The sequence below is a fragment of the Clupea harengus genome, chromosome 7, assembly GCF_900700415.2.
Source record: "Clupea harengus chromosome 7, Ch_v2.0.2, whole genome shotgun sequence".
NCBI lineage: Eukaryota > Metazoa > Chordata > Actinopteri > Clupeiformes > Clupeidae > Clupea > Clupea harengus.
In genome coordinates, this window is record NC_045158.1 from 9,828,321 (window position 1) to 9,852,606 (window position 24,286).

Consider the following 24,286-nt stretch of genomic DNA (forward strand, 5'->3'; position numbering starts at 1 on the left):
GTTTTGCAAGACAGTTTGGGATACAGGCCTAGCATAAAAGTCGAGGGTTAGGGTTTAAATCTGTCTTCCAAAGCACGAGCAAAAAAACTGTCACCAACTAAATTTTCACTTAATTAAATTAATGCAACCTGTATGTTATGGTGGCTAAAAGAAATGTTGTACATTTGCATAGTTGCATTATCACTGTGATGCAGCGGACTCGACATAAAAATGCAAGTTTTGACAAGAACAAAGTTTGAAATAGTATTTTACAAGACAACCGAAAAAATATGTCCCTAACTACGTTCTGTATGTCGTTTATACGTCAGTTAGTTTGGGGCAACCATTCCGCCATATAATAGGAAATCTGTGGTTTGAGGATTACAGTTTAATCTGAAAGAACAGGCAAAGGGTGTGTATGTGTTGGCCTGGGCTGACCATATGGTTAGCAGGGAGGCGTGGATAGAGGAAAACAGTCTTGAGGGCGACGATCAGGGACATATGCCCGAGAAAAGAACCCAGTTAGAAACTAGCAATCTAAATAACCTGTGCAGATATAGTTGGGTTAAATTAGTTAGCTTGGTAGGTAGGTAACGTTAGCCAGTTAGATGACATTCTGACTCTGAAAAGTGGAAAATCGGATTAACATTCAAGACTGCGCACCTAGCCTAATCATCTTGTCAACTGGCTGAGTTACTTCTTTCATAGAAGAAACTGCCTGCTTAGTTGTCAGTTGACAGTTAGGTCGCTACATGCATATTTACAAATCTACGTTTCTTGTTAGTTCTCTTTGCATGGTTTTAAGTTTGTAAGCAACACTTTGGATGTGACTCAAGGCAGCGAACTTAATGTAACGTTACCTGCAATCCTGGTGGTTGAGCTGTCAGTCTGAGATAGCGAATCGAGTAACGTTAACGTTATTTCAGCGAGCTTCTGAGGACAGTGTCGACTCTTCTGGATTTCATCGATTTGGGAATTTTATTTGGTGACTACAGCGACAGTTTAACCATGCCGATCAATTATAGCACTTCGGAACTTTCTATTCGTATCGGTTGTTTTGATTAGATTGTTTTGATTATCGGTTGTTTTGTTTAGCGTTAGATATTAACACTAGCTAGCTAGATAGGCTAGTTGGTTTAGAAAGTGGAGTAAATGCATTGTAGTTGGAAGTGCCATTAACTGAAAAGGTTTAGTTGGTAGTGACTAACGGCGGTGGCCAGCAAGCTAGCCAACCAATTTTCTATCTCTGTCTCTTTACCAGAGGTAATAACAGAAATTAGCAGTTCAGTTAGCTAGATATTGTACGTCACTGTCTAACAACTTCACTCAACGGCTTGTTTGACCTGGTCAAACGAGTATGTCGGGGAAAGACCAAAAAGAAAAACAATCTACCACTGAGCGGCTCGTCAAAAGTAAGTTTGGCTAACATTATTATAACGTGATTGGTGCTACAGTGTTCTCAAACCTCTCAACTTTTGGGCAGTAAACTTCCTATATAGTGATAATGTTAACTATTTAGCAATACATTTAGCAGTAGTTGCTAGTTAATACTAATGCAGAAGCTAACGGTGATAACAGTTAACTTCATAGTAATTTTCTCTCAATATTAGCCAGGCATATACTGATGGAGCTAGCTAACGTTATGTTAGTAAAGTGGGTTGCGAGCCAGTTAACAGTTCCATAACGTGAAATGTACCTAACGTTTGCTAGCGTATTAATTAGGCTATATAGCTAGCTAACTAAGCTAATTTTGGTGTTTGTTGTTTTAAGCGGGTCATATTTTCTGAAACTGCTGTCGATATTTTGAAACGCAGTTAACGTAGATACCCAGCAAGCAACATCACTTGTAATGTTGGTTTCTAAGACTTAACGTTAAACCTATTATCCTAGTTGTCAACTTGTTGAATCGTTTTCGTGGGCGTGGGCAACCGTTATAAAGAACCAACGTTATAACTTAAGTCACAAGCTAGCGAATTTGTTAGTGTATGGGTTGCCCATCGAGGACCTTCAGAAAGCATACATTGATTTTTGTAGGCAAGTGTGGTCTTTAAGCAGTTGTTTTGGTATTGGAATTATGAAGAAACACGCCAACGGTACCGTGTTCGATCTTTGGATTGCCCCATTTGATATAGCTTAACTTAAGTAAAATATTATAACACAATTTGCATAGTTTTAGGAGAACTCCTTTCCGTAGTGTTTTATCTGTAAATGTTAGATTATTAGCCATCTTGCAAACTAGACATGCAATATGGCAAACCGAGCTCATGCGCCCCCCTTTGCTGGACAACAATGTAGCTATTGGAGGATGGTCTTGCAGATAGGCTAATTTGTTTCCACTTTTGACTGTGCCGCCTTGCCAGCACAAAGTTTATGAGAGGTCGTCATTCAGTGACTTGATACTTTGCCACAAACTAGGACTACTTCCAAACAAATTTAAAACCATTTTTGTTTGTTTTCCTAACCATAGAGCTGTTCATGGTTTCATCAAAAACGAAATATGTTGTTGAGGGAATGTGACCTTATGCAGTTCTCTGCAGACTCGAACAATAGTCATGCCGCCTCTAGTCATTTCTGATGGCGGTTGTTTTGGAGCTTGGCTGTGACATCAGGTTCTTCTGGAGGCGTGTGACCCTTGGCCATGGATCAGCAGAGCAGAGATTGAGGGCACTCAGTAGTTCTGTGCTGTCTTTTTCCTTTCTGTCCATGTTTCTGATTGCGTTCTCTTTTTGCCAGTAATATTTATACAGCCTAATGTAAATAGCCCACACATAGCACAAGAATATTTTCCTTCCCTCATTTTAAATTTGTGACTATTGTGAAATGACATTGAAGGCCACATTAAACAGCTCCAGTCACTAAAGCACATGTTTTCAGAGTGATGGTAATGTGGTGCTGGCTGCCAGTGTTCAGTTTTTTCATGCTGAAAACTAACCTTAGCCTTAGCTTGAAGCTCTCACACCTGGATGTTGCTTCAGAATTGTCCATGTCCCTATGCAATAGACTTCAACATTCTCATGAAAGGCCGCTCTTGCTGTGGACTTGAATAGAGGGTTTGTGGTTGATAGATACGATATTCATTATTTTCATACCGGACTGAAAGACATAGCATTCAGGCAGAGGTGGAGAATGAAACAAATTGAGAGCAAATGGGATTTTCTTACCTATTACAACCAGATGACCCTAATGGCCACCTTGTCCATAGCTGTGTAAGAATAATGTTTTAAGATATCTTCCAATCTCAAATGTTTTTTACAATTTGTTTGAGTCAGATGGATTAGGAAAATAGAGGTTTAGGAGTAGAGAGAGTGAGTTAAGCTAGGTACTTTCTGTTGTGCCAATGCACAGCTGTTTTTAACTTTTGTTGGTGGAACTGTGAGTGTTAAGCCACAGATATCAAACTGTAGTGCATGCCAAAGGAGCTTATTAAAAACTATTAACACTGTTTTTGTGTAAATGTCTTTCTCTCCATCCCTATCGCTGTTCTACACTCATTCCTTTTTTGGTCGGGAGTCATTTAAAGATTATTTAAAATTTTGCAGAGAACTAATGTAGCCAACAGTGAATATAATAATTTATGTCAATTCATAACTGTTCCACATAACACCATTGACAAAGTAATTCACAAGATTTCAGCGTGCAAGATGCAGCATTTTCAGTACATATTTAGGGTACCCTCTCCAACCTCCCTCCCAAGAGTAGTGGTGTGGCGCTCTCAATTACATTCTCCATGGGTTTCCTTGGATCATGCTTTGGACTTCTGTCAGAATACCCAAATCTAATTTATTATATCAAGCTGGGTTTCCATCTAACTCATTCGCATATTTTATATTTGCGTATTTATGAAAATTTGGGTGAAGGAAATGTGAGTGTGTGCGTTTCCATCCACTATGCGAATTTCAAATGGGTTGTCAGGGCAACTTCAACAGAAGCATAAAATCTCAACAAATGTGATTTGATGTGAATAAAAACCTGCTTCCATCAGCCTTAGTAGTATTATACCATATGTGAATTGGGAGTTAATCCACCCCCTCTAGCAAATTTATTTGTTATTAGATTTAGAAGATTTTATGCACATTTTAGCGTTTCCGCTCAGGATTTCCTATTTCAATTGTCAAAATTCACATTAAAAAGTTAGATGGAAACCACTGCTTCATTCACCTTGATTAAGCAGGAAATTGCAGCTTCTTATAGGCTTAATGACCTTGTTGCCATTTTCATTGTTGTGATGTCAGTATTGAATGACCTTAAAAGCATAGCCTATTAGCTGTCAGAACTGAGTTGGCTAAAATAGGCTTATCATTTCATAGGTGAGATAAACCTAAACTCTGAGGTGTCCAATGTAGAGATGGATAGTGGGACAGATGTGCTTTTTATGTAACAAAGCCCAACATGTTTTAGAGTGGGTGAGTGGTTGCTTTTGCTGTTGCAGCATGTGGCCTTGGTTCCCATGCCTCTAGTGAATGACTAGTGAATACCCATGTGTTAGACTGTAATGCTAAATTCACTGCAATAAGAATTATTGTGTCCAAAATGCACACATGGCATTTGCTGTAATTTGAAATGAGTGCTCACAGATTTTTACCATGACTAGCATGAGTAATGTAGGATTTTTGAAAAGGGTTATTATGCCTACACAAGCAGGTTATGGATTTACAAAACACTCAAATGTCAGTGTGCAACCTGGACAACAACTGCAATTCCAGTCATTACTCGCATAGTTTATGAGGCAATCTGCAGAAATGTGCATTCTTAGTGTTAGACATCTTTACACATAAACATGTTTGGATATATTCAATTTTGTTCAATTTTATATAGGCCTATATAGTGCCAATAATATTTGAGGTGCTTTACAGAGCCCAGAACCTGAACCCCCTAGAACAAGCAGTAAGGTGACGGTGGCAAGGAAAAACTCCCTTTTAAAGCAGCAATAAGGAGTTCTGTTCCAAAATTAGCAAGCTAACTACCTAAAAGGCATGCAAAACCCTTGCAAACACTACCAACAGCCCAGCTAACACTGCTAGAAGCTTGCCTAGACAGACACTAACTGGTGTCTTTTGGCAGTATAGCTGGCAATGTCATGCTGTGAAAGCTTTTCTTCCATTTTTGCAGAGTATTCCAGCCCGTTACACAGAACTTCATAGGGTATATCCTGGATGGCTAGTGGGAAAGACACAGATGTATATCTGCCCTTCACATGACCATATGCTATCAAAATGAATTTGAGGATGGTACCAAAACTAGTGTCCTATAAAACCATACCTCAAAAGGTGTCAAATTGTTGCATAGTGTTACTTTAACAGGAAGAAACTTGCAGAACCTTGCAGAACCTTGCTCATAAGGAGAGATTGGAGAGGGGAGAAGGGATGGGAGGAGAGGAGGCGCAAGCAGATAGAACACATGCATCAGGATTAGCAAACATGCAACATAAATACATACATGATTACATGGTAGATACAAGATGGTAGCCTACACACATGATGCAAGATTGATTGTGGGTAAAAATCGAGAGAGCCAGCATTCAAGGTATTGGTTGTAGAACAGCTTAGTGTGTATATAGTGTGTTCATAATGGCAGCATGCAATTGTAATGGTCATGACAACATATTGAGGGTTCCTATTAATAGAATGAGCGGATGATTGTGTTCATATCAGCAGAGAAATGGCTAGTTAGGCTGGCAATACGAATATGTGTGTGATGCATTGTAGGCAAGGAGTAGTAGAACTTTCGACACGATTGTTAGGTGTGAATGAGCAGCAGGAAGCAGGAGTCAGCAACACCTTGCAGTTGAGAGTCTAAAGTGAGAGGGGGAGAGAGAATGGAATGACATACTCTAATAGACTGACTTATACGTATGCAAACATAGTTATAATGGTGGAGGACAATGGCTACGGGCATCAGTGTTGGAGGCAAAAGTCCTACTATAGGGAGGGAGAAGACAGAATATTAGTACACAATATAAAAACGATGTCTTACAGTAGCCAGACTGTAGAGAGATGGCAGAGGAAAGAGGAAGGAGAAGTTGTATGGCATGACACATGAGAGGTCCTTGGCAGCCTAGGCCTATGGCAGCATAACTAAGGGATGGTGCATGCTGGAGCTGACCATACCAACTATGACTGGCCGACCAGTCGCAGAGAGGCAACAGCAAAGGGGACATATGTGGGATGCTGTTCCGAGAAATGTCCAATTCAAAAGAGAAAATGGCTGCAGTGATTCAGTCTGAGTTATTATTAACTCATATTTGAGGACTCCATATGTCTAAGCTTTTTGGCTTGAGCCATTGTTTAAATAATGCATTGCACAGTCCAAGACAAGGAAAACATGGTTTTGTGTCTAATTTCACTGTCTCCACATCGGAAATAGCCTGGTCCTTATACAAGAGCCCAGTCCATCATTCCTTATGCTTACAGCAGTGTACTGTACAGTAAATTGTACTATTGCCTCGTCATTGCTGTACCTGATAGAATGTTCTGTTACACACATAATTTTGTCACATTAAAGCTCTTTACCAGCCGTTGTCTTCTACTGTCTCGGGCAGGGCCAGAATCTTATTTGCAGCGAGGTGAGGCCCTTAAATAAACAGACCCTGAACCTGGAATCCCCAGCTAATAGAGGCTTTGTCTAATCTCTTCTTAGCACTCGTACCCAGCTTACAGGCCCTTTCCCAGCCTACCTCGTGAACCCAGGAGTGCTTAGCGTTTATTTATACCACAGTTGTCAGAGCACGATGGCTTGTTCTGATGACAGTGTGGCCAAATTGGAGCAGTGTGGATGCAACCCCTTCCCCCCAGACCACACAGGTAGTCTGCTTCAGTGCAAGGTGTACTAACCTATCCAGCCAAATGGGTGCACTGCTGGACACGTGGACTATCAATATTCTTTACAGTGGTTGATACTGCGGGGGGTGAAGTTGGATTATACTGCAGATGTACTTGCAGATGTAGCATACCACAAATCAGATTATCTTTAACATCCTTCCACTAACTTTCACTGAAGATGTTGTTTCCTGACCACACTGTTCAATGTATACCCAGTGAGATAATCTCCCTGGGATGAACTTTTAAAATGCATTATAGTCGCCGTCACTGATGTAGCCTACCACATTTTGCCAGTCCAGTGCCAGTCCACAAGGATACTGAGAGGTACAAAGGTCTATATTATTAATATACCAAATATTTTATCCTTTCCATAATCACCTCCTCAGTGATAACCATTTTGTAAAAGTACAATAATACAGCCTACATCATGGTTGCAGAGTCTGTCGTATGCAGCTCCAATGCCTCTATGAAATTTATGTTCAAGAAAGAGCAATTTTTACAAATACCCTTGTTCAATTTCTTGGGTGTAACATACCTAAGTGAAGCATGCAGGGGAATTCTGGGTTTCTGATCTGGAGAAGGTAAGTCCTTCTGTTAAAGAGCTTTCATAGTTTAAACTGTGGGTAGCTCACTCAATACAGAGTAACTCATTTTGTCAAGAACAGTGGTTTTGGAAACCCTTGTAGGCAATCATAGTAGATCTGACAAAGGATACATACTATTCCTCCATTTCAGATGTTAATAATTTGGTTTCCAGTGTGTATTTTAAGACCTGTGGGACTGTAAGCCCCAGTCTCGCCATAGTTATTTGACATAGCTGCAGGGTGTGCCCCTGTGGAGAGATCTTCTTGTGTGCTGGACTTTGGCCCGAACTCTGCCAGCAGTGGGCACTCCCACAAGGCTGTGATCTGGCTTGGAGCATGCAAGGAAATGTTTGGAATTTTTCATGGTTGGGATGGCTCTTATCATTGGGAAAATCTCTGGCATATTTTTAAAGAGCATTTGAGAATGTTTAATGCACAACAGTTTTCACATTAGAATTCTAAAAGAGCATCTAGGCATATTGTTTTACTGAAATGTTGATTTACCCTTGAACTGAAGCAGACTTGCATCTTTACCCTTCTATTCATTTAGTTTGGGGACTGAGCCTGCACACATATACCTCTCTGTTTTTGTGATTGGGTGTTTGCATGTAGATGTAAAGATGGACATGACAATGCTTCAGGAGTGTACACCTATGATGGGCATATGTGATGGGCACAATTGGTGTTCACTTATACTAATGAATGCTTATTATACAATACCATACTCTGATGGAGATTTCTCTCATGAAACCAAAACTATGGTCACGGTTGTCTGGGTTACATAGGGATTTTTATGAAGTTGGTGTACGCAACAGAACGTCAGAACGTGTCCTTGATGCTGTGCTGGGAATAAGGGAGCCGGTGCGGGCTAAGCCCCAGAGGATGCGCCTGGCCAAACATGTGGGCTGCGATCTGCATCTGATCAGCTGGGGTTGTGCCTGGCTGCAAGCGTCTAGCTTTATCCTCAGCCCGACGCTGGCATGCAAATTAGCCCAGAGAAGCTGGCTGCCTTTATGATGGCCTGATGTATGCAGTCAGTATGGGGGGGGGGTCTCGACCTTGGCGTTTCATTTAATTTATTTATTATTATTTTTTTTAGCTGTCTTTGAAACAAGTTAATAGCCTCTGTCGGGCTGTCTCTGTCTCAGTCTCGGCATCAGACCAGGAGGACAATGGCTGTTAGAGGCTTCAGACAGACTCATTAGAAAGTTTATCCTAGTTGTGATGATTAAAGGACTTTTCACCCTTGAGAGTTAGTAGCCTATTCTCAGTGGTGTCTGATTGCCGTGATATTATGTAACACATGGAGTAAAATTCAAGAAAGACAATTGTTTGGACATTATTGGATTATTGTAGCCTGACGATGTCATACTCATAATTCTAGTCAGAATATGAGTCTGATACTGCCCCATTGGGCTGTGATTATGGGGCGTGTTTCAACCGAACCAGGAAAAAAAATGCTTCTTCGCTCAATTTGATATACCTGCAACCAATCAGAACAACGTAGTATGACCATAACGTAGACCATCGGGGCCAGCTGATAAATTAAACTTTTACCGGATCCCGTAGGAAGGACGGCAAAAACATATTTTCGATCAACAAATGTCTTGATCCTCTGTTCCTCTTTCAAAATGAATGCGCTGTCGATGTCTTCTAAAACATCTCTATCTACACATCTACATCTCAGCTCCCCAGCGGCAGCCATGTTTGTTGAAAACGAATTCAACCCAAACGCTTTTTGGTGACGTGGTTGATTACGTTACGGTTGATCACGTTACGGTTGATCATCTGTCCATCAGCGTATAAAGCCCGCCCTGACAATTTGATTGGTACGAACAGCTTTTTGATTTTTGATAATTTCTCCCCAAAGGAGCAGTGCCAGACCGAACTTCCAGACCTCAAATGTTGTGGGCGGGGCTAAGTTCGTCTGGTACCCAGGCTAGGATTATTGTATTATTGTTGGATTGGAATCTGTGCTGCTGTGCTGTGCTGCTCCGCTGTGCTGCTCCACACCCTTGGAGTCTTGCACCTGGACTTGAGATTTGAACCCACTACAGCACTACAGCCGAGTACCTCTCGACTTATTTGTCTAGGTCCATGTCATTGCAATGACCCTGTGAGTGATGCATTGAGGTATATTGACAGAAGCTTGATGGGAGCCTGTTCAGCTTTGTCTTGAGAAGATTTTTAAAGGTTAGATTACTAGGCAGTTCAGCACAGGTGAGGGATTACTGCATGGTGGCTTTGAAACCCTTCCTTACCCTGTCAGCACTGCAGTAGGCTAATGTAAATATATAATCATAAAGCCAGTAGAACTCAGCAAAATCAGTTAGTCTAATACATTTGCCTGGTTGATTATTGCTGTTGGCTCTCAACTCATGGATTAAACCCTGAGGATTGAAGTCATTGATGATTACTTATTGAATATAGCCTGAATTGTGTTTTATCCGAACTGAAACAGTCCCTCAGTGATGCAACACCACTATTGTTAATTCATCGTCTTTTTTTATTTGCACTGACCATTTTGTGTGTCCAGAATGAACAGAACAGTAAATTGCAAATTTGTTGGCTCTCTACACTAATAAAATGTCACCAAAGTCACTAACAGTTAGCGGTTCTGCCCCCTACCCAGCGGTGCCGCTTCCTCCTCACCAGCGGCTCACGTTGAAGGACCTGTATGTGGACGGCAAGCCCAATCCCGAGGTCCTGAGGAGCCACCTGGTGAAAGAGGGCCGCTTGGAGGAGGAGGTGGCCCTGCGCATCATCAGCGATGGCGCCAACATCCTGCGACAGGAGAAGTGCATGCTGGAGGTGGACGCGCCCATCACAGGTACTCACCTGCCCTCACCTAGCCCGTAGCAGCTCAGCTTACTGTTACACCAAGCCTCTAGCTTTCATTCTCAGCATTAGCTAGCTCATCCACAGAGTGTTTATGTATGTCAGGTGTGTGTTGCAAGCAGAGGTGGCTAATTGTCTCAAGAATCCAAAGCTCCATTCTCATTGGCTGCTCACTGATCCATAAATAGGTGGATGGATAGCCTTTAGGGAAATACAAGACACAGCGGAGACATTACAAAAACGAAACCGCTCAGAGCCCAATAAACGACACGAGAGGCCTAGTTCATCGAGGAAGATAATAGTTTAAAAAGAAAACCTTACCTGACATACGATGATGCAGTATTTCTCACAGATCTGAAATATACTTGTGGTGGTAGCCGCATTACGGATCTACTGTCAACGACTTGATTCAACCTTTTCTTTTACAAATGTGGCCGTTTGCAGATTCGTCAACTCTTGATATAACCCAGGGACGATGCCTATTTAATGTCAAACTTGTCTTTGTAAGTATACATGATCACATAACACATTAGTCTGGCTACAGGGTCTGTTAAGAATATAATGAATACAAATAATAAAAAAACTAAAATAATAAAAACAACAACCAAGCAAACAATCGAGAGATTCAAACGGACAACACAGAGCAGACTTTAGCCTCCTGTCTCATACCATTGTGCTATCATCAGGTGTGAACGACATGATTACGAGACCTTCACTCATACTAAATTGCTGACGCAAAAATGGTCCACTACATGTGATGAAGAACAAATATGTGTGAACAATATTTAGATTTATTGAATATTTCGATTAATTTCACATAATATATTTCTCAGATCCCCCCCCCCCCCCCCTCCATCGACCCACATTGGAAGAAAACATTGAGAAGACTCTTTCTTTAGTGTGTACAAAGATGGCACTGTTTGGAACTGTGCTGCTTCCTGACCTGCATCTCCCTCTACCACACTGGGTCTTGCTGCTGTTTCTACCACACTGGGCCTTAGGCTACTGCTGCTGCCACTCCCTCAGCACTCTCAGTACTTGTGCCATCAGCTTCACTGACCGACAGGAATTGAGAAGAAGCTTCACTCCAGTTTGGTCTCTGCATTCCGTCTCACTGCAATAGTAATTTTTATGCCAAATTAACTGAGACATGGAATTATTGAGACACATTTATTTACTGCCATTTCAAATTGCTAACATTGGCAAGTTGCCTGTGGTGCTGTGCGTCTCTCTTTCTCATTCTCACGCCATATTCTATAAAAATATTTTTTAATACTCATATCTGCTTGGTAAATGCATGATTACTAGTCTAAGCTTAGGTCAAGTTAGACTGTGTGTTAGGTCAGCAATGTTCAAATTCAAAAATATATTATTTACTTATTCTCATCAATCAATCCTGGTTTATAGTAGGTACGTTAATGTAGGTCAGAGAGTGTGTCAGATTTTGGGTTTTGGATTAATTTGAACCTCGCTTGACTGTAAGTATCTAGAGTATGTCCTTGAATGACTTCCTGAATTGGACTGTGATGTTATATTGATGTAGCCTCTTTAGTTTCTGGGAAGATTTATTTTGTCATTTCCCAAAGATGAATCACATGTACCTACTCTATTTCGCGCACTACAGGCCAACATTTAAATGCCAGTTATCACGGTTGGCAGTGGACAGCATGGCAGTAACAGTGTTTACACAGTGCTTCTCTCTATGCCGTGCTCCATGCCACCTGTGTTTACATGCGTTGACAGACGGCTATTCCTGCAGGTGCTCAGGCTGCTGTCAGCCACTGCTGTCACGCCTCTGGAATGATGGCATGGCCCAGGCACAGAGGCTGATGGGACTTTCTTGAAGTGCACAGCTGCTCTGTTAGTGGACTAGTTGTACGCGGAGGGGTTTCAGGGACTGACCCCAAAACTGACTATGTAGCATATGTTGATTCTCAAGATAGGTCCTCATCTGGCACAGAACTGTTCCTGAGTCAGTTACTGCCTGGTTAGTCAGAAGCTGTGTGTGAATGCATAAAAAGACAGCTTAAGAAACTGAAGAAGCAAGCATGTATAAAATCACGTCATCACATGTCACACAAGTGTCTTACACACCTCTTCTTACACACCTCTTCTTTGTTTCCAGTATGCGGTGATGTCCACGGCCAGTTTTTCGACCTCATGAAGCTCTTTGAAGTGGGCGGCTCGCCCGACAACACACGCTATCTCTTCCTGGGAGACTACGTAGACCGGGGCTACTTCAGCATCGAGGTGAGTGCTTCAAGGGGCTCCCTCTCTTTTTATCTCAGAACCGTCTCGTCTTCATGTGCTAGTCCTTTTGTTTTTGCTGCCACTGGGGGGGCTCTGGATTCACTGTGCCATCTGTTAAAGCAGACACTTTGGAGAGCAGTTGGAGATGTGCTGCAGTGACTACAGCACAGGCTCTGGGACAACACTATGTCCCTAGGGGAGCTCTGCTACCGGAGTGTGTGGACTTATCTGTTCTATTGTTCCATTGCTTCTTTCTTTTTCTTTTTTTTCCACATGGTTCTATCCTGATGTTTTTCTGCTTTGCATGCAAGCCTTCACCTGCCCTTCTCTTTCTTGGTCTTTCTTAGTCACTTCCAACCTCCTAGCCATACTTTCATTGAGTTCCTCAGCACTGTGCAGTTCTGCTCTGATGAGGTAGCTGTGTAAACAAAAAGGACCAAATGGATATATGCAGCCCTCGCGACCTTCACCTTCCTCCGGGCTGTGGAAGGGCTTCATCGACCACCCACCTTCACGCCAGGCGCCAGAGCGGTCTTTGAAGATACAGGCCGAGAGAGAGCACACACACACACGTTTGTGAAAGGTCACGCGTGAAGGGGGGAGGGGGGCGGCGGCACAGACGTGCTGTGGAAGCAGAGAATCGTGGTGGACACTATTCAGGTGATCAAACAGTGACACCAGCCTGCCAGGCCTGACCGTGTGTGTGCGTGTGTGCATGCCGGAGCACGAGGAGGCACATGTTCGCTCTGCTTGGGTTTGAGTTGTGTGAGACCTGCATTTTATTACCATATGTGCTGTGCCCATTGTGCTTGGCATGGCAAGGGAACATGGCATGGGAAACTGATGGAAAAATCCTTAAGATGCACTGCCCGCACAAAAGAGGAAAAACGTTTGACCAGTACTGTACATAAATCCAAAGGGACATGGAACTTAATCCACACCAAGAGGGGCATGGGAGTATTTGTTGCACATGTTATGCCTACTGCACTGACACACTGTCAAAAGCTGTCCTAATCTGCCGGCCTGTTTGATGACAGGGCAGTTAGCCTGCCATGCTGTGTTCAGTCATTGTGTTAACCCCCCTCATATAATGTTAAATGCTTGATGGATCTTAATGCGGTCGCATTTTGTGGCAGAAGCAAAGAATTGCAGTTATTTTCCCTCTTGTGCTGAACACACGCACCCTTTCCAGCATTTTGGTGGCACGAGACTGAGCAAGGGATAAGTTGCCTGCCACGTCTGTGGATTTGTCCTCGCCTTTGATCCACAAGAGCATCCCTCTCCTTCTTCCCTCGCCCCTCCCTGTCCTCCATAGGTTGTATCTCCGCTCGTCTAACACAAAAGCATGGCCTGGCCTTTTGTGTGCCACCCACGCTCAAGGTTTCATGTAATTAGAAAGCGGTAGAGAGAAGATCTGCTCTTCCTCTCCTCCCCAACCTCTCCCTCCTTCCTCCATCCCTTCCACACGCTGTCTTTCCTCCACCTCCGTTCTTCTCCACCCTCCTCCCTCTCTCCCTCCCTCCCTCCTTTCTTTAAGCCTCGTCAGCCTTCGCTCAGGAAGCTTGGCGTTGCCGCCCGCCACCGCTGCCATTGCCTGCAATTTTCAACTCCAGCGTAGGCTTGAGGCTTTCTGAACATGTTCGTCTCCCCTACCCCCACCCCAACCTTTCTCCTCCTCCTCCTCCTCCTCCCCTTCCTTGTCTTTTTTTTTTGCATGGCATTTTCAAAGCACACCTGTCGTCCTTGGTTACCTTGGCGCCGGTCTTCTCGGCACTTAGCAGTTACGTCGCCTGGCCTCCCGCATGTTGATGAAAAGGAGAGAGATGGATGGCGGAGAGAAGCATGAGAGTGACACCAGCGCTCCGTACAGTGCATTTCTCTCTCTCTCTCTTTCTCTCTCTCTGTCTCTTTCTCTCTCCCCCTCCTTTCTCTTCTCCTCGGATGTTTTCTTCACTTTTACTAAAACATTGAAATACTCTTTTATCGTGTTTGCCTTTGCACAATATAATTTGTGTTGATGTTGCTGTGCCATGACTTATGAATTGCAGGGGAATTGTTTGGGCTCGAATAAAATCATTTTTGTTTTGTTTTCTTTTGTATGAGGATATATGGAGTGTAGGGTTTTCAACCAGGAGCTGTACTGAAACATTATGTAGCCAACCATAGAAAGCACATCATAGATTATTGAGTGTTTTTCCTGCATTTTAAACCCCACACATTGGATTTTTGGAGTTTGACACACTGTCGAAAAGATTGTTAAGTGTCAAAGATTCACAGATAACCACATACATCTCCCTGTTGCCGTTCTGTTCCGTTTCATCAGAACAGTCATATAATCTGTACTTTTGTGCCATCTGACATTCTCTCTCTCTCTCTCTCCCCCATCTTGCCTGCAGTGTGTGCTATACCTCTGGTCGCTCAAAATCAACCACCCCAATACCCTCTTCATGCTCAGGGGCAACCATGAGTGCCGGCACCTCACAGAGTACTTCACCTTCAAACAGGAATGTAAGTGCTGGACACACACAGAAAACACCCACAGAAAACACACACAGAAACACTTTAGTTTTCACTGCATTGTGTCAGTTCATCAAGAGGGGTCAGGGGCAACAGATTTACATGCGTGTTCAGCTGGGCTGTGTCTTTGTCCTTTGTCCTTTGTGTGTGTGTGTGTGTGTGTATGTGTATGTACATGATTGTGTATGTGTGTGTGTGTGTTCCTCTTTGACTCACACCCGCACTGTGTAACTGCAGGGAAGTAAAAATTGTAGCCTAGTATGGAGGTGATCTGGGTTAAGCAAGTGAAATACAATCCCCCCCCCCCCCCCCCAGTAAAGTACTGCTCGATTTCTGTCATAATAGGTAGTGTGTCCATCTGGAGACGACGTAATCAATAGAGTTGGAAAGGCAATGGAGTAGTTGTGCAAGCATTCTGTGTCTGTTCCATATCTGTACAGAGCTGCAACATTCTTCCATTCATGTTTGGATCTGTAATTCTTCCTCTGTGGTAAGATCCAAATAAAACTATTAAAATGCGAGTATGAGTTTATCTGTGAGTCTGTGTGTGTGTGTGTGTGTGTGTGTGTGTGTGTGTATAGGAGTTTGTGTGTGTGGATGTGTGTGGTGGTCCTTGAAGGGGGATTCGTGTCTGTTCCACTTTAAACTGATTATCCATAGCTCTGTTTTACGTTTGTCTTAGTGAAACAAGGTCTGTTTGTCTTTTAAGCGACGTTCAGCGACAGAGGTGGAACGGCTGTGTCAACCTGCTCTTGTCCAGCATCCACAAAGACAGCTTGCCACGTCTGTTTGCACTAAACACTAGGCTTGTGTTGCTTTTGTGTCAATATGTCCTTCTCTGGCCACCTTGTTGTGCACAAAGCTCATGGTTGCTCGTGCAGTTGTTTATGGTTCGAGCTGAATGAATTTGAATGAGTATGAATATGAAAAAGACCTCTATTCTGTGGTCTGCTCCTACAGACTGGGTTGCAATTCTAACAGAAGATGTGGAAAGATTTCCATATGGATGGATGGGGTAGTCATAGTATTAGTATGACTCATCTGAACTGCCAGAAGGACAAAGCCTTCATGCTGTCAGCTATATAATGCATTCCCAGATATTTGAAAGCATCTTAAAGCAACACAAGTGCAGATTATTTTCAGTGTGGAGAGCGTGCTGCTCTGACACATCCTCACCAGAAGCGTCTCGTATCCACACACAAATCACCACCGTCACTGTCGGATCTGACCATGCACCCGGAGCCATTTAAAGAACCCTTCCACCTCCACCAAGATGGTAGGAAGCGGTTTAACACATAACGCCCTCTTACGGCACTGAGCCATTTGACCCATCTGTCGGGAGGCGGGTGCCTCAACGCTTACAGCTCGCCCTGAGCTCATGTGACCTAACAATAGCTTCTTTTTGACTGATGACATCTCAGGCTCGGGGCTTAATGCTCCATCCGATGGTGGGCTGCTGCGGAGATGACCAGGAAGCCTCCCTAAGAGCGTGCGGCTGATCTAATAAGGAAGGGTGGATGTGTGTTGTTGTAGACACACAGTCATGAGGTTTCATTTTGATGCCTGTCCCATTTTGGGGACAAAAACACACCTGTCGCTCCAGCTAGCTACCCAGTTCATTCACTTCGTTGTTTTGTGGTCTGGAGACAAAACAGCGAAAATATAAGAACGGCTTTTTAAAACGCTCCTCACTGCCTCTTGAATTCAATTAGAAAGCCATGTATGTATAAAATCTGAAAAAGCTGAAAGAGCGCGTGCTGTTCATTTTGGCTATGCGCATAACTGATGAGTTATGAGAGAGCTTTTAAAGCCCGATCTGGATAATGAGGAGCGCGCTCCACGCTGAGACCTCGCCGCGCTACCGGCGGCTGAATGCACCACTAAGAAGCCTAATGAAGAGCATTCATCAGGCTCATTTGAATTCAACTGCACAGGCCTCCCATGTTTGCGCTTTGGCTTTTTGTGCCTGTACTTACCATATTGGACCAATGGCAATTAAATCTTCACATTGCAGACCTTCTTTTGAAAGGTTCAGCTCTGTGGGTGTGGGTGCATTTTTGAAACAGCATTTGCTGGAAATAATATTTTCCCTTCAAGCGGCATCCAAACTGCCTCAGATGTAAGCGCTGCTGCTCTGAAAATAAACCTGGCAGCGGCCTGCAGGAAAAGCCTGGCGCGGCCGGGTTAACTCATGTGTAAAGCTGCAGACAGGAGTGCAGAGGGTCTGCCCTCCCCACACAGGCCTCCTGGAAACGGCAGGAACTGAAGAAACTCCAGGAGTTGTCGTGTGTGTGTGTGTGTGTGTGTGTGTGGGTGGGTGCGTGCTCGCTCGCACAAAGCTGTGTGTCTCTTGTTCGTGATGGACGAGCTCATGAGTAATTCTCTGCGGTCCAGGCTGACTACTAGATCAATCAGCTTTGGCTTTCCGCTCAGCCAAACCTTTAAAGTCACTTTAAAGTGATACCCTTTTTATCATTTTACTCAACAGACCACTAAACTGAAAATAGATGCAAGAATTCCCTTGGCCTTGATTTGAATTGCTTGCATCTAGCTTCCCTTACCAAATGTTTACAGTTTGCCACAGATGGTAAACATTTATTCCCTCAGATCCTGTATACCAACATGCCACTGTTTTGTCCTTTCATCTGCAGGTAAAATCAAGTATTCAGAGCGAGTGTATGATGCCTGCATGGAAGCATTTGACTGTCTGCCTCTGGCTGCTCTTCTTAACCAGCAGTTCCTGTGCGTCCACGGCGGCCTCTCCCCAGAAATCAACTGCTTAGACGACATTAGAAAAGTAAGTGCCCATCTCATTCACTCAAAATCAGTGAAAGCTGCGGAAATACCCTCTGCAACTTAGCTTAGCTCATATGATACTGGTTCGTTAAGGTTAGCATCAGGGGTCTGTCCTGGATATCCGAGACGCTGACGTAATGTGCACAGTCACTCCACTGGCAGTTTGTTGTAAAACATTAGTCACATGGCTGTATCTAAATGAGAAAGACACCCTGTGGAGTTAGCATTGTGAACACGCGCCCCTCTGCCCCTTCACAGCTAGACAGATTTAAGGAGCCTCCGGCGTTTGGGCCCATGTGTGACCTCATCTGGGCGGACCCGGGTGAGGACTACGGCAGCGAGAAGACGGCGGAGCACTTCAACCACAACTCGGTGCGAGGCTGCTCCTACTTCTTCAGGTAACTACACCTGCCCTCCGCCCTCCTGCGAGGACCTCGTGTATATTTCATCCCCAAGCGGTCACGCCCTAGTCAGATCGCGGAGACTCAAGTTCTCCCTGGCACGCTTGCCTTCCATGCTTTTTTTTTATGTTGTATTCTGTCTCTCAGTCCCATCCATAACCCGTTTGTATCTTTACCTTGCAGCTATGCGGCAGTCTGCGACTTCTTGACAAACAATAATTTGTTGTCAGTAATAAGAGCGCACGAAGCACAGGATGCAGGGTAATATATATACACACACACACACACACACACACACACACACACACGAAGCACAGGATGCAGGGTAAGCGTATCGTGCTTCCTCTCCTTTCTGCAGTCTACCTTTACACACGAGTTACTGAGAAGTTTCATGAGATGTTGTTGTACTCTTCTGTAACTTAAGGAGTGGACAGAAATGGACACAGTTTTGCTTTCTGGTCCATGTCTGCCTACTCCCTATCAAGAGGACCTAGAAAATGACTGTTTTTCTCCGTTTATCTCCCCTTCCTCAGGTATAGGATGTACAGGAAAAGCCAGACGACGGGTTTTCCATCACTAATCACAATCTTCTCCGCACCAAACTACCTAGACGTCTACAACAATAAAGGTCAGCCTGGGTAGTGTCTGGTGGCTGAGGTGGACAAGGCCAGATCCAACCCAGTCTCAGGCTTCTATCTATGATACATATTGAAAGGTAATTCTCCACATTATCTCATAATCTCTCTCTCTCTCTCTCTCCCTCTCTCTCTCTGGCCACAGCTGCTGTATTGAAATATGAGAATAACGTGATGAACATCCGACAGTTCAACTGCTCTCCTCACCCGTACTGGCTGCCCAACTTCATGGATGTCTTCACGTGGTCTCTGCCTTTCGTCGGAGAGAAAGGTGGGAGATGCCTTGGCTAAGTGTTAACCATAATCTTGTTAGTATTATGCAATCAGAATCGCGTTAATAATCCTAGAAAAGCATTCTAACTGTTAAGATCATCGGTTCTGATGGTAGTAAAAGTGACAGAACATTGACAAAATTCTAAAAGTGCACAAAGTGTCACCTAATAAAACAAAAGGCAGAAGGTTGTAAGAAAAGTTTGCACATAGAGGAGAAAAACAATAGCTTTCAGATTGTGAGTGAGTGAGTGAGTGAGTGAGTGAGTGAGTGAGTGAGTGAGTGAGTGAGTGAGTGAGTGAGTGAGTGAGTGAGTGAGTGAGTGAGTGAGTGAGTGAGTGAGTGAGTGAGTGAGTGAGTGAGTGAGTGTGTGTACATTTCCTGGGACAGTTTCACTAGTGTTTGTCCCTGCCCCCACAGTAACGGAGATGCTGGTGAATGTTTTGAACATCTGCTCCGATGATGAGCTCATGACTGAGGGAGATGACCTTGACCTCTGTGAAGGTGAGCCTCACCTCCGCCTACACACTCTCTGTGTATCTGAGAGAGAGAGAGACTCACACACACAGATGTGCACATGTTAACACGTTCCTTCCCACTCACACTATATACTGTCTCTAACACATTTCACCTTTCTTTTTAAACACAACCATCCTCCCACTTGCGCCCATATTGTCTCTCATACAGATTCTTTGCATCCCAACATGGTCCCTTCTGACCTCACACACACACCCCCCCCCCCAAGCACATTCTTAGAGGAGGCAAGCAGATCCTCTTCCTCTCCAGGCTTAGCCCTGATCTCCCTGTGTGAGTATGGACTGATGCAAGAGCATCTTGTCTCTTTGGCCTCAGACGGCCCAGTCCTTGTTGTACAAACTAAAAATAAATCCGTTCGCCATTGGCTAAGGTTCCTTTCAGCTCTTAAAGCTCTGCTCTTGATTTTTATTTCATTTTTTTTTTATTCCCCCTCTGAACAACAGCACTCTGAATTCTCATTATTTTATTTTGATCGTCTATACGCATGTCGGTAGTCTTTCTAGGTCATCTCAGGCCAACTCTCTCTTTTTAAACCTGCCTTCTTTGCTCACACACACACACACACACACACACACACACACACACACACACACACACACACACCATTTCAAACACATGACTGCACAGCGGCACCGCCTCGCGCCATCCCCCCGCCAGAGTGTTGAGTCAGACGGCTCAGTGCCAGTCTGTGGCACACAGGCTCTGTGAAGACAGACGGCTTACTGAAGTCTCACATCAACATGCATATGATGATCCTCCACGCCGTGTCCGATGAGAGCGACCCGTTGGAATCCCGCCCTGCACAAGGAGCATCGCGCAGTGGGCATGACTAAAAGTGCCACAAAGGTTGTGCCAGTGTTGGAATCAGATGGCGACTGAGCACTTTTGAGACGTGTTCCCTTCCAGCACCTTTCAGTCGTTCTGATATCTTTCATGGAATGACTCTTTCAGTGTAGTGTGCCGAGCTTTCAAGCGGGTTTAATCCTTCTAATGGCAATGTTATCATAATGTGTGCAACTTGTACGACTTGTCGTGCCTAATTGTACGTTTGTTTCCTCAAGTGGTGCGCAAGGATGTGGTGATCCGGAACAAGATCCGTGCCATCGGGAAGATGGCCCGAGTATTCTCCGTTCTCAGGTTTGTGCCCACCTCTCTGCACATCCCATTAAGTCGCTCTAACTCTCTTTTTCTCTCTCTCCCTCTTTTTTTCTCTCTCTCTCGCTCTCTCTATTTCTGTCTCTCTCACTCTCCCTCTATCTCTGTCTCTTTGTCTCTCTTTCTCTCTTGCTGGTGTGGACAATGATTTACTGCACTGGAAGAAAGGCCAGGGTAAATGAACCAGACAGAGGCTGGGAAACCCATCTTCACTGTTGTTTCTCTGTGTGTGTGTGTGTGTGTTTGTGTGTTTGTGAAATCAGTTCACTGCACCAGCGAGCCCTGTTTGAAAACACACACAGTTGTGTAGGAATCAATGATCTGGCTGGCCAGACGGGTGTCGCGCTGCTGTTTGGCGCGTGATCATATTAGACATTATTCCAGATCAGTGGGGCTGTGGGGGGGGGGGGGGGGGGGGGGGGGGGGAGGGAGATAGATGTGGGGAAGGCTTTTGTATTTCTCTCCTTTGTTACCAGGGGGAAAATGATTAAAATGTTGCACCTGCAAACACTCAAATGAAAATAAAAATGCATATTATATTTCTCCTCTGAATTTGATTTATAATGAGTCTACTCATTTATAATGAGTATTTTGTGTGTGTGTGTGTGTGTGTGTGTGTGTGTGTGTGTGTGTGTGTGTGTGTGTGTGTGTGTGTGTGTGTGTGTGTGTGTGTGTGTGTGTGTGTGTGTGTGTGTGTGTGTGTGTGTGTGTGTGTGTGTGTGTGTGTGTGTGTGTGTTCTTCAGGGAGGAGAGCGAGAGTGTGTTGACACTCAAGGGCCTGACCCCCACTGGTACCCTACCTCTTGGAGTGTTGTCAGGTGGCAAGCAGACCCTGCAACATGGTAAGTCTGTCCTCAGACCAAACACTCACAGCAGCCCTTGCCGGCCATAACTCTCCCTCCCACTACTCTATTCTCCATATTCCGTGACTAGAGCCCACCAGACAGAAGCAGAAGCAGACGGTATGTTCCCCAGATGTCTTCCCATTGCCTCACCGTCTGCCTCTTTTTTTCCTCTCTCTTTTTTTTTCTCCAAAAAATGATCCCGATGCGTTACCCCAACCTCCGAGCATCTCCTTCTCTCTCTGGCCGGTGCCTGAGACGCACCGGAGCGAGACTGAGCAGATGTCTGTGTCAGTGAGTGGCTGCTTTAACGCCACACTCACAGTGCAGCTCAGACCCACGTCTTCACAGCAGCAGTCCCCCTCCACGTTTCAGTGCTGCCTCAGAACACGTGGAGCAGAGCTGCATCATTACCTGGGATTAGAAATGGGCAATGTGTCAGATGTCGGATAGGGGATGGATGCACTCTACTGCCATGAGCATATCTATACATTTAAAGATGCTTATCTAAAGATTCTTAAAACTTCTACGCTGAGTGTTGTGTCTGACCTATTTAGGGGAAGGTTAGAGGAGTTTCTTTAGTTGCGCTGGGTTTTGAGTTGACACAGTGGCACTCTGCTCTGGTTGATCTGAGGGTGTTTTTTTCCCCCCATGTCTTGAATGGAGCCAAAATGGCTGTGACCCTGCAGAGAGAAAAATGTGCTTCTGCCATAATATTTATTTTAATGCTTATCAATTATTCATCCATCATTGCCATTTTGCAGCCAGACACAATTTCCAACCAACCCAAATGAGGTTAACTACCGTCAGTGTTATGTAGGTCCTAGGACGAAGTGGTAATGAGGCGTCCCTTCCAAAAGAAAATCACTGATAATCACAACATTACGGGTCTGTGGCTCTTTACATAATGATACTTGGAAAAAGCAAAAGCAAACTAACATTGTTTTCATTAGCAACCAATGACCAAAGTTGCTCCCCTCTTTATGTTCTCTGAGGGTGTGTGTCTGTGGGGGGGTGGGGGTGCTGTGTCATCCACTGTCTGAGGCCTCCACTGGGGTGTCCAGGTGTCGGAGGTAAAGGTCAGCGCTGTGGCCACTGGCTGGAGCTGAGGAAGGCTGCAGCCTCTCAGGCCATGTGAAGCAACAACAGCAGCAGCGTGAGGGAGCGGTTAAAACACCACTGGCTGACCTTTAAAGAATGCCACATGCGTACGAGAGAGACAGAGAGAGGGGACTCCGAGCCGCCTTGGCACTGCACACGAGCCTCTCCCTGTTTCCTGTTTTTCCCGATCGGAATCAGCCCTGTTGTTTCTACAAGGGGCAGTTTTATCTGTCTGTCTGTCTGTCTGTCTGTCTGACTGTCTCTGTTCATCAGTCAGTCCGTCTTGATCAGTTTCTGTCTGTCTGCTTCTATTTGTCACTTGCTGTCTTTTCCTCCGTCTGTCCGCTGGTTTGAAAGCCTGTTCGTTGACTTTGTCAGTGGAGAGTTTGAGGCGTGGGGTGGGGTGGGCTGGGTTATTTCTGGCTGTGCGTGGTCGCTTGCCCTGTGCTCACACAGCTGAAGTGACATTTAAATGGACACTCACATCCATCAGCCACACAGGGAAGACCACTCTCCCAGTGATCACCCAACAACACCACAAACCCCACGAGGCCTTTAGTTTTCTAACCCCAGGTTTTGGACCTGTGCCTTCAGTTGTGTGTAGGGGGACACTAACACTTTCATTAATTTCACTAATATTGTTACTAATGCTTGTGGCACATCATTTAGTTGCATCATTTTAGTTGTTTTGCTTATAAAAGCATTGTCCTATAACTGAATTCTCCAGAGAGGGCATCCGTCAGCATCCGGAGTCTCCGCATCTCTTGGGGATCAGAATGTGATCTTCAGATGGTGTGGGCCCTCATTATGTCTTAAACCTGTTTTTCTCATCATAACCTTTTTTTTTTTTTTTTTTTTTCTTAAATCAGAGCAACTTTGCTATAGTTCCAGCAATAATAACATTCAATTATTTGGCTGTATTTTTGTGGGCCGTGGGATGTGTTTCTGGGTAGAACAGAAGATGTGTTTGGTGGAATTGGTGAGAGTGGTTGAGTTTGCATGGATAACCTAACCTTTCTCCATCCGCTCTGATCACCCTTCCACAGCCACCCTAGAAGCCAAGGAGGGGAAAGGTATGCATTTGCTCCATGGAGAGCCCACCCTACCCCCCCCCCCCCCCCACACCTTTTGGTGTTGTGTGTCGTGCTTACCCCCTTCTGTGTGTGGGTCACACAACCCTCTCTGTGCAGTGCTGTTGTGTTGTGCTGTGTTGTGTTTCTTCACTGTGAGTGATTCTGTCCATTTCCTTCGTGCCTAGTTACATTATTAAGTGATTGAACCATGGAAACTGGATGTTCTTGCACCATCAGTGGATAGGGCTGAACATCTTTTTAGTTTTTCTTTCATTTGAGTACTTCAGGCCAGTAGCCACTGATGCACATAAGCTCAGACATTTATTGGCCTGAGGGGGGACTTGACCAGGAAAGAAACCGCAGGGAATTTGGTTGGCGGCGACTCAACCAAATGAAGCCTGTTGTTGCACCTGCCCTGCGGTCACAAGCATCTGCGGTTTGCCCCTAAGAACTCCCGAGTTGGCTGGTGTCACCTGTGACTTCCTTCCT

General features: G+C 44.5%; 1 protein-coding gene across 3 annotated transcripts in view; it reads left to right on the forward strand.

Moving 5' to 3' along the window:
• The first annotated feature begins 377 nt into the window (after positions 1–377).
• The window catches only part of ppp3cca (protein phosphatase 3, catalytic subunit, gamma isozyme, a), a 28,055-nt gene continuing 4,146 nt past the window's right edge, over positions 378–24,286 (forward strand). For 2 of the 3 annotated variants that reach the window (XM_031570439.2, XM_031570440.2), the window contains exons 1-13: positions 378–1,391; positions 10,014–10,211; positions 12,345–12,469; positions 14,866–14,977; positions 17,638–17,783; positions 18,041–18,180; positions 18,367–18,444; positions 18,717–18,811; positions 18,964–19,089; positions 19,510–19,593; positions 20,688–20,763; positions 21,526–21,623; positions 23,771–23,797. In XM_031570439.2, the coding sequence (XP_031426299.1) occupies positions 1,337–1,391; positions 10,014–10,211; positions 12,345–12,469; positions 14,866–14,977; positions 17,638–17,783; positions 18,041–18,180; positions 18,367–18,444; positions 18,717–18,811; positions 18,964–19,089; positions 19,510–19,593; positions 20,688–20,763; positions 21,526–21,623; positions 23,771–23,797 (1,360 nt within the window). In that variant the 5' untranslated portion in view covers positions 378–1,336. The remainder of the gene's footprint in view (positions 1,392–10,013; positions 10,212–12,344; positions 12,470–14,865; positions 14,978–17,637; positions 17,784–18,040; positions 18,181–18,366; positions 18,445–18,716; positions 18,812–18,963; positions 19,090–19,509; positions 19,594–20,687; positions 20,764–21,525; positions 21,624–23,770; positions 23,798–24,286) is intronic. The other variant, XM_012816002.3, reaches the window with a different exon arrangement.